The sequence below is a fragment of the Cyphomyrmex costatus genome, unplaced genomic scaffold, assembly GCF_001594065.2.
Source record: "Cyphomyrmex costatus isolate MS0001 unplaced genomic scaffold, Ccosl1.0 scaffold101, whole genome shotgun sequence".
NCBI classification, from domain to species: Eukaryota; Metazoa; Arthropoda; class Insecta; order Hymenoptera; family Formicidae; genus Cyphomyrmex; species Cyphomyrmex costatus.
In genome coordinates, this window is record NW_017274966.1 from 180800 (window position 1) to 191006 (window position 10207).

At 32.8% G+C, this 10207-nt stretch overlaps 2 protein-coding genes across 8 annotated transcripts in view; one reads left to right on the forward strand and one right to left on the reverse strand.

Moving 5' to 3' along the window:
- Nucleotides 1–10207, forward strand: part of AMPdeam (AMP deaminase) — a 40299-nt gene that overhangs the window by 29153 nt on the left and 939 nt on the right. For 4 of the 7 annotated variants that reach the window (XM_018538068.1, XM_018538118.1, XM_018538085.1 and 1 more), the window contains 11 exons: nucleotides 1125–1278; nucleotides 2093–2279; nucleotides 2682–2780; nucleotides 2975–3324; nucleotides 3728–3925; nucleotides 4012–4307; nucleotides 4382–4508; nucleotides 4598–4761; nucleotides 4843–5137; nucleotides 5280–5390; nucleotides 5600–5770. In XM_018538068.1, the coding sequence (XP_018393570.1) occupies nucleotides 1125–1278; nucleotides 2093–2279; nucleotides 2682–2780; nucleotides 2975–3324; nucleotides 3728–3925; nucleotides 4012–4307; nucleotides 4382–4508; nucleotides 4598–4761; nucleotides 4843–5137; nucleotides 5280–5390; nucleotides 5600–5770 (2152 nt within the window). Of the gene's footprint in view, nucleotides 1–1124; nucleotides 1279–2092; nucleotides 2280–2681; nucleotides 2781–2974; nucleotides 3325–3727; nucleotides 3926–4011; nucleotides 4308–4381; nucleotides 4509–4597; nucleotides 4762–4842; nucleotides 5138–5279; nucleotides 5391–5599; nucleotides 5816–10207 lie in introns of those variants that run through there. The other 3 variants (XM_018538093.1, XM_018538102.1, XM_018538076.1) reach the window with 2 other exon arrangements.
- On the reverse strand, nucleotides 7346–9644 carry Efr (ER GDP-fucose transporter). The gene is made up of 5 exons (XM_018538139.1): nucleotides 9270–9644; nucleotides 8806–9022; nucleotides 8108–8422; nucleotides 7885–8036; nucleotides 7346–7777 (listed from the first exon to the last, which is right to left on the reverse strand). Exons 1-5 carry the CDS (start codon nucleotides 9344–9346, stop codon nucleotides 7531–7533), a joined length of 1008 nt encoding a protein of 335 aa, XP_018393641.1. The 5' UTR covers nucleotides 9347–9644; the 3' UTR covers nucleotides 7346–7530.

The following is a 10207-nucleotide window of genomic DNA, read 5'->3' on the forward strand; positions in this document are numbered from 1 at the left end:
TAATTCTTTTTTCTTCTCCAAATTAATTTTTTGTGAATTTTTTGATATTTATTGTAAATACTCATGAATTTTAAAATTATTTTATTGTACTGTTACTACATCAGTAATATTTATAACTATATATTTTATATGATAATTATATTAAATTTTATTATTTTTTTAATTTTTGTGTTCGATTTAAAGGATATATTGAAAATTATCTTAAAAATATAATATTTTATTTCGTAAATATGATTTAAATATTTCTTTTATGTCCAAATATATCATTTTTAATATGCAACTCTCTTACCCTGATAGTATATAACTATACTATAATAATAAATTGGAAATAAATTGGGATATAATAAAAACAAGCATATTAATGGAACATCTCAATTATTGCGCGATGCAATAATTAAAGGGCGGTTATACATGTATATTTCAGAGTTTTTATTTGCTCACATGCATATAAAAAAAAGAATATCGCCTCGATATTTATTGATAGCCTCAGGTCAAAAGTCCATAACGTATCTATCACTTCAAATTTAACCATCTTTTTTTTTTATGATTGGGAACTCTCGACCACGAAAGTATTTTATTTGCCTTTGTTGCAACTGTAAATTAACTCCGTCATAAATTCTCCCCGACATATCGGCATTGTAAAAGATAATTTTAAATATTGTTCTGCACAGAGCAGCAGTTAATATATGCATAATGATATAAAAAAAATTCCTTGTTCTAATTTAAAGTGAAACGAGGATGAGATAGAATATTGAAGCTTTTGAATTACATATAGATATTGTATTTTATTACTCGTTAAATTTTGTATAGTAATAAAATTTACTAAATGTCAATTTTAATTATAGAAACATTTATTAATATTGAGCATTAAAAAATAGTTGTAATAAATTATATTTTAACAAAAATTTTTATCATAGATTTAAATAAAAAATTACTTTTGCAAATAATTTTAATATTTCTCGCGTCAGAGATATTATTTTTAATATCCGATATTTTGCAAGATAATTATGAATTTTTTAGATAAAATATTTACTACATACATAGCGAAATTTTATTTTATATATATATATAATAATGAAATTAATTTTTTCAAAAAGTTAATAGTTTCTTTTCTTGTTTAACAGAGCTGCAAGAGATCTTGAGGAACGTCGCAGTCATTATGAACCGTCACTTCACCCAGGAGTTCCTGATGACATCGATCATAGTTTCAAGATCGAAGAAAATGATTTCGTGCCTCATTTTCAACGAGTCTCCATATCCGGCGAAGATACTTCCGGAGTAAGTTTCAGACTGTTAATTTTAGTCTACATTTGGTTTTTTAAATAAATACCTTATGATTTTAAACTACTTTTTTTTAACGAAAATCCTATTTATTATCATTTACTGTATATGTGTGTGTGTGTGAGAGAGAGAGGGGAGATAATTTAAAAACTATTTAACTATCATTTAACGTATCCTTATTATAATTATAATTTGTCAAATGTATAATAATTAAATAAAAATTTTATGTGATTAAATTTACAAATGATAAAAATACAGAAAAGATGTATTAGCGCTCTCTCTCTCTCTCTCTGTAAAATATTTTCTGAGAAATAATTACAATATAAAGTATTATCAAGTAAAATTGGCAAGATAGAAATGTAACGATCTAGTGAAGATGTAATTTTATGGTTTCGCGGGTGCTATTATGCATAATATGTCCTTACCGATTTTGTATGAAATGGAAACCTTGGGACTGCGGATTTGCGCATGAAACCCTTGGTTAACCTAGATTTGTCTCTTCTTCCTTCATCCTGTATCTACACTATTAAAAAATGTCTTTAATCTAATTTAATTTTGATGACTTTAATCTAGTTTAATCCTGATGAAATATATCAAAATCTTTTATGCAAAATATTTATTAAATTTTAAATCAAATTATTGTATATATATATATTTTTTTACGTTATTTTTTCATATTACAGAGAATTTTATATTGTAATAATTGATGAATATTTCGTAATCAGAAAAATTATTAAAATATTGTTAATTCGAAAAATTATTTCATTGCGGCTCGATTTTATTAAAATTTATTTATAAAAATTATACGTAGGTACCTCTGGAAGATCTTCAACGGGCCTCCAAGATGTTGGTGCAGGCATTGGCCATACGCGAAAAATACATGAACAACTCCAAGCAGAGCTTCCCCACTATTACGTCTAGATTCTTACGTAGTGTCGATAAAAGACCACTTACTACGGATGACGAAGTTCATCACGATGATCGCAAGGCCATCGAAGGTATCTATCGTTAATTGAGAAGTGGTTCCAGTTTCACAGTCATATGTTGAAAATCCAATTCGATATCTACCTTAGTCACACTTCCCGTTGGATATCCTTTCCTCGTGTCCGATGTGTACCAAAGAAACGTGATCTTACAAAATATTCCAGTGCAATTAACATTAACGTTTAACGCTTCAAGCGCCGATGGCAATATAACGACGTCAAGCTATCCGTACATGTGTTGTGTAAATTTTTTTCTTTCCTTTTTCGTCGAACGCAGCGATGTGTATCTAATCACGCGACTCCTCGTGCGGAACTTCATACAAAGCACAGCTTTAGTTTAGTGTGCCAAGCACTACACATTTTTAGTATGAGTTAATGAAGAGTATACGATGCCCGTTTTATTACATATTTCTTAAGGGAAAGAGCTGGTGGATATTGCGAAAGAAATCGAGGGCAGTCAATCCGACGCGGACATCGACGCGCTGATCAAAGATGTCTCTTGGACAGGTCTTCCTAGTACCTATTAATATCCTTACCTTGAATTTCCTGTTGCACGCTGTTTTTAATCATGTACTTGTTATTTCTTAAGAATCTTTTTACCATGCGCGAGAGGTAGTTTTATCTCATAATAAATCAAACAGCGCTGCGGCAACAAACACTTGGCGATGAACGATACTTCTCTAACACGCAGCTCGATCAATTATTAACAGATCATCCGGTACATGCGCCTGCTTCTCGGGGCGATCCTTGGGAATGTGAATTTCCACCAGCGAAGAATTACAAGATCGTACCAGTCAACGGCGTGTTCAACCTGTTCGCCAATGACGAGGACCTGGCCAACGGCAAACCGCTTCCGTATTTGTATCCGGACCTGGCGGCCTTCGTCCAGGACATGAACCTCCTCTGCGCTATGATCGCCGACGGACCCTTGAAATCCTTCTGTTACCGAAGATTGAGTTACCTCTCCTCCAAGTATCAGCTACATGTGTTGCTAAACGAACTCAGGGAGCTGGCCAGTCAGAAGGCCGTGCCGCATAGGGACTTCTACAATATCAGAAAGGTTTGTACACAAACAATTCAAATTCATATAAAATGTATCAATATCATGATTTGTAAGATCAATATTTATCATAAGATTAGAAACAGAATAATGCAATTTTAAAATAGAAAATTAAAGAAGACTATTGGCTGCTTTCCAGCTACGACACAAGTAGACACTGTGTAACACAGTGAATCATTGCATCCTTGTTGTTTGTCTACGTTAAACGAGGATGAAACGATTCTCTGTGTTACACAGTGTCTGATTCTGTCCTTGCTGGAAAGCACCCTATATTTTTTTATATATTTTTTTTATATATAAAGTTATAATATTTTAAAAGTTGAGCTTTTCTACTTATATCTCAGCAACACATGACTGAGTTGTGCTATTATATATATATGTATATATATGATTGATTTTGCAGGTCGATACTCACATACACGCGGCTTCGTGTATGAATCAAAAGCACCTGCTTAGATTCATCAAAAAAACGTTGAAAAATCACGCTGATGAAGTGGTCACTTGTTCCAAAAGCGGCGAGACTATGACACTCCGCGAAGTTTTTCAATCCATGAATTTGACAACCTATGATCTGAGCGTAGACATGTTGGACGTGCATGCAGTAAGTATTTTTTCAAAAAGTTTACATAAAGATATCGAGGAAGTTTTTAAAAAAATATTGCACGTTATTTTCTTTTTTCCACGCAGGATAGAAATACGTTTCACAGATTTGACAAGTTCAACGCGAAGTACAATCCTATCGGCGAGAGCCGCTTGCGTGAAGTTTTTCTTAAGACCGATAACTACTTAAATGGCACGTATTTTGCGCGGATAATTAAGGAGGTCGCGAGCGATCTTGAGGAGTCTAAGTATCAGAATGCAGAGTTGCGTCTTTCCATCTATGGCAAGAGTCCGGAAGAGTGGGATAAATTAGCTAAATGGGCAATTCAGAGCGATGTCTATTCGGATAATGTTCGTTGGCTTATACAGATTCCTAGATTATAGTAAGTCTATCGCATGGTACGCGTGGTACTTATACATTTAATGGATTTCTCATTGCTTGCACTTTATGTTGTAGTGATATCTTTAAGCTGAACAAGCTTATGACGAACTTCCAAGAGATTATCAACAATATCTTCCTGCCACTCTTTGAAGTGACTAATGATTCCAGTTCTCATCCGGAATTACATAAATTTCTCCAATACGTACGTTTTCCTGTTTCCTGTTATTTTTGTTTAATTCATTTTTGTTACTGTTTCTAAATGCTTTATATTCGCTATGTTATTATATACAGGTAATAGGCTTCGATTCCGTGGACGATGAAAGTAAGCCAGAAAATCCTCTCTTCGATAAGGATGTTTATCCACCTGCAGAATGGGATGATATAGAGAACCCGCCATACGGATATTATCAGTACTACACTTATGCGAATATGACGGTTCTTAATCATTTTAGAGCGTATGTTGATTATAAAATTTTTCTATTCTATTTTAAGTAATTATCTCATTATATATTCTGATGATGTAAAATTTTTTATAGAGAACAAGGCTTGAATACATTTGTCTTGAGACCTCATTGCGGTGAAGCAGGACCAGTTCAACATCTCGTGTGTGGCTATATGATGGCGGAGAATATTTCGCATGGCTTACTGCTCAGAAAAGTTCCTGTGCTTCAATACTTATATTACCTAGCGCAAATCGGCATCGCAATGTCACCGCTCAGTAACAATTCACTTTTTCTTAATTATCATCGTAATCCACTTCCAGAATATCTTGCTAGGGGACTATGTATAAGCTTGTCTACAGACGATCCTCTCCAATTTCACTTTACCAAGGTAAAAGAGAAATTATTATGTATTGTAAACAGTCTAATAATATGTAGATTATCTTTCTTCGTAATTTATAAAATTCGTTAATGCATATAAATAATTATTGCTGTTTATTTAATCAATTTAATGTATGATGTATTTATTATAGGAACCCCTGATGGAAGAATATAGTATTGCTGCGCAAGTGTGGAAACTTAGTTCGTGTGACATGTGCGAGTTAGCACGCAATTCCGTTCTCATGAGTGGCTTTCCGCATAAAGTGAGCAATTATATCTGTTCTCCCTGTCTTTCGAGTACGCTAAAAAATCGGACTAATGCTTCTTTAAACTTTTGTCTTATTACAGTGATAAATGATAACACATTTCTCAATTCCATACATTTGCTTAAAGTGTGGGCGTGACGAAATTCCATGCGATTTAATTGTTTATTTTGAAATTCCATGTAATTTGACTGTGTTTTATTTTGCAGAGTAAGCAATACTGGTTGGGACCTAATTATACAAAGGAGGGGGTCGCTGGTAACGATATTACTCGAACCAACGTACCAGACATACGAGTGGCCTATCGATATGAAACCTTAGTTGACGAACTGTCCAATATCTTCAAGGTCGTGGAGAAACCTGAGTCACTTCCATTTTAATAACCGATTATTTGGATTTTATCAAACTGATGGAAGTCGATTAAGGTGAAATGATAATATTGACGAATTATGATTATTCATATGATTTATTCTTGTGATTTTGGATTTTTTATGCTAACTACAAAATATTTTTTTAAACATTACGAGAATTCGTAAGGAAATTACTTCCTTTTCTTTTTTATGTATATATATATATATACATATATAATTATTGAGAGGATATTCTCCTCTTCATACATCAAAAATATAAGTCAAGGCTGAAACTTGAATAACATCAATCGAATTATAAGTTAAATGAAGTACAATACCAAATTATCTAAAATATGTGTATCACAGATTTTCCAATGTAAAAATATAGTTAAGCTCGGAATCGCTTGACAAAGGTATGCAAGATAACCTTGATTATGATTATTAGGTAAAGAGCCAAATGCGATTTCGTGAGGCCATTATATTTCTATGTTAAATCATGGAACCAATTTTTAAATTGATTCTATAATTTATTAGAAATCCTTATTTGTTTAAATAAATAATTTATTCCATAATTTATTTACTTAACAAATTATGAACTTTACGTATATATATCATTTATCTTTTATCTTGCACCATTTTTAAAGATTTCAATCGCAAGAGTAAATCAATCAGAAATTATACATATACGTTGACCAATTTAATAGTAGCTGTTAGAAGATATTTCTTCTATTATTGCAACGTTCATAATACACATTAGTGTACGTATTGTAATACAAACTAGGCTAGAAACGAATATTACGTTTATTCACCTTGACGTTAAGCTCGTGATAAAATAAATCCGTTTTTCATATCTCGGCCGTGTACGGCGATAGCGGTATCCCTCTTTCTTGGATTTTAGTTTTATTTTCTTACATTTTTGTACATTTATATTGTAATCGTGTGTGATGTTTGTTTCGACGAGCATTCATATAGCTGGCTCGTATGCGGAGAGTTAACTCGTGCCATTTTATACCCTTCTTTCCACAAATAGATAGTGTAAATAGGAAATTACTTTGATTAGATGTAACTAAGATATTTTACGAGCTTTACTGCGTGCCAAGGTATGATGCAACGATATAAATATATTTCTCGTTATTTTAACTTCGTGACTTTTTTTTACCAATTTTTGCGTCTGCCATTTTCCGAGAAAACTTTCCGGACAACGAGCCTAAGGGATTTATTGTAAATTAAGCGATACATGATCATCTATAACATTTGAACACTGTGCCCTGAATATCGAATTTAAATTAAATTGTTACTAGAAAGATATATATTTATTGTAAAAAAAAATATATATTATAAAACGGAAATATATACTTATATCGTTAAAACAGAAATTACGAAGTTATTGATCAAACTAACAATAGTCCAATTTATACGCGAGCATTAATGACCTGATCCAATAAATACATATATACATATATTTTATTTTAAAAGAGAAAGAACGCATTTCTTTTTTAAGCATTAATTGAATTATGGAAAATATAATTGAGGTAGAAATTATATTTTAGAAATCTCCTATTATTTTACAAAACATATATAAATTTATAAACAATAACACGGGCGAGCATTGATCATTTTCACCATCTATTCAAAACTCAAAAACTATTACCACATCTATTTAAAAAATCTCTTTTACGTATTACTTTGTACATATTGAAATAACGCAACTACTACAAAATGTCTTGAACAATTCGTAGTAGATAGAAAATATGATTATTTACCCTTGCCTTATTCTTAAAATTAATGAACTATTCCACTTTTTTCGCCTTAGACACCTGCTGTAAGCTTTGCATAATCTTTGGTATTACTTCCGTAAAAATAATTGTTCCTATAAAGACTAGCAGCGTACCAATCCAATGATATATAGTAAATGGATTCTTAAAATAGACAATAGAGAACAACAACGACAGGAACTTTCGCAGCGTTATTACAAGAGTAACTGTGAGAGAGCTGCATTCCGTGGTTAATACGAATACAGAGCTGATGCACATGTATCTGAAAGTACAATTAAGGCGAATACTTTGGATATGTGATAGTAGACGTCAGATGTGTTGAAATTGCGTGTAATGCATAATATACTTGTATTTAAAAAAAAAGGATACTGCGTTAGAACGTTTCCAATTAAATATATGATTAACGCTGGCATATATATGCCAATCACAGGCAACCTTAATGGCTCAGATGCGAGTGCAAAGTTCCAGTGATCATAAATATTAGGCGTTAGCGTTAAGAAGAATGGTAAGGGCAACAAATGCTGTAAAAAAGAATGTCTTATATCATCAATCAACATAACGTCGATATTTAACGAAGGAAGAAAGTACTTACTGTATAGTACAAAGCCTCCCGCGCATTTTTACCATACCGGCTGTGCAGTACCTCCTGATAAATACCCATTCTAGCAGAAACGAATAAAGCAATCGTGAGTAGAGATATGCCTAAAATCCACCAGAAAAAGTCGTCCCATGGTGTCGTAGCTACTTGCACCACATTTTTCTGCTGCAAGGATTTGATTTCCTTGCCACTAACAATTGTGCAGAGCGCTATTCCCGTGGTGATCATAAATACTGATAAATACTTACTAAATATATACTTCTTATTTAAAATAACAATCCCCATAATCATGTTAGCTATTAGAGAACCCTGAAATAATACAACATATACTTTTAGTACAGACTGCTACTTGTATCTCTTAGACATGTATGTCTACAATACATTTTTATGATATCTTTAAAATATGTTTTAGATATGTTATCTGAATTGCTAATTAAAATTCACATAGTACAATTTCTTCAAGAGACATCTTGAAAATGTCCTTAGGATATTTAAAAGAGAGGTTTTTAAGGTTGATATTCATAGTCTGTTCTTGTTTTAAGATTACCTTAAGTAACGTCTTAAATGTGATTAGCTTATGACATCTTAAAACTGTATTTAAAACAGTTTTAAATATAAAAATTGATTAAGAATATCAGCCTACGACCTTTCTTAAAGGTCTGTACAGGAATATGAATCTATTTGCTACTTACAGCTCTAAATATCATGTGTAGCGGCATAGGAATATTAAAGTCAAACGCATAATTATTGCATACATTGGCAATGAAAAACATTGTGACTAGGATAAAGTAATCCTTTATGCCTATGTTTGGTTTGACGGTACCACATTTGGACGTGAACAGAAATCCCTCGATGGATATAAAAAGGAACTGTGAGAACGTGATGAGATTCCCACTGCCAGGATCATCTCTGAAATCAGATCAAAAATAAAGCTCTTGTCATTTCACTCATGATGTAAGAAAATCGTACGTAACAGTGCTATCTCCGACTAAAGTGTAGATAAGTGCTTTTTTTAAGTTGTACAGAAATTACAGTCATTGAATAAAAAAAGCGATAAGGGTCGTAAAAATTTTACTAGATAACATATAGCGTTGTTATGCAATACTTGGCCGGTTAGCTGAATAACCGAGTAAAGTCGAGTCATTGGTGTACTCACTTGACAAGCAGTTCCAGAAACACGACATTAGTGCAGCAACCGAGGAAGACGCAGAACACTGCGATAGTCGCCCGCATCGTGTTCGCTCTCTGGATCTTATTCCTTCCTTCCTCGACTTCCTCCCTCGTTAATCGAGCTCGGGAGTCGCGATCTAACCTACGAAAGCTACGACGCTACGAGTCGTGTCCGTGTGTTGGATTCCCCAACGAACGTCACGCAATCCATCGGCACACCAACCACTGAACCACTGCGGCCTGCGTGGCAGTCGACACGAATTATCAGCGATGTAATGCGATGTATCGCATGGTCGGATTATGCGCGCGATACCACGTGCATATGTATACATATATCAGATGTCATGAACGTCACGATGCCTTGCCTTAAACGTCAAGTGCGTCAATATTTGGGGCGTTGGAGCGTACGTGTTGCAGCCAATGGTTTTTGGCATCTTGCAACAATCGTCGCTTATTTAATATATGTGTTTTCAGCCAGATGATATGCCTTTTTATTGAAAAATGGTCTTTTCCAACTATGTTATTAAATTATGTCAGGAGAAATATATTGGATGGATTTTGGAATTTTTGAGAGATTGAATTAACAAATAGTTACATTTTTTCGGGTTAAAATATACATTGCAAATCTGAGTGTGTAAAAAGTATAACTACAATAATGTAATTAATTTTTCATGTAAAAATACATTGACATATTATATATATACTGCAAAAAGTGCATTAACTCACACATTTATAAGTGTAATATAAGTAATTTTTACAAAGAAAATTATAATTACATACATTATATATTTTAGTCCACTTTTACTCGTTTTAGATCTGCAGTGTAGTCAATTATAGATTATGTTTAAACAGTCATTTATCATAAATAGCGTATTATTAGTAAACACGCACTTCAGTATTTAAACATGTAGATTGATTTTATAG

Excerpts from the sequence above, each read along its gene's own strand:
- Efr (XM_018538139.1), bottom strand. The coding sequence starts at position 9,346 with ATGCGGGCGACTATCGCAGTGTTCTGCGTCTTCCTCGGTTGCTGCACT. Across the intron at positions 8,037-8,107 it reads GGGAGGCTTTGTACTATACA|CATTTGTTGCCCTTACCATT; the intron begins GTAAGTACTTTC and ends TCTTTTTTACAG. Across the intron at positions 7,778-7,884 it reads ATTGGAAACGTTCTAACGCA|ATACATGTGCATCAGCTCTG; the intron begins GTATCCTTTTTT and ends TTGTACTTTCAG.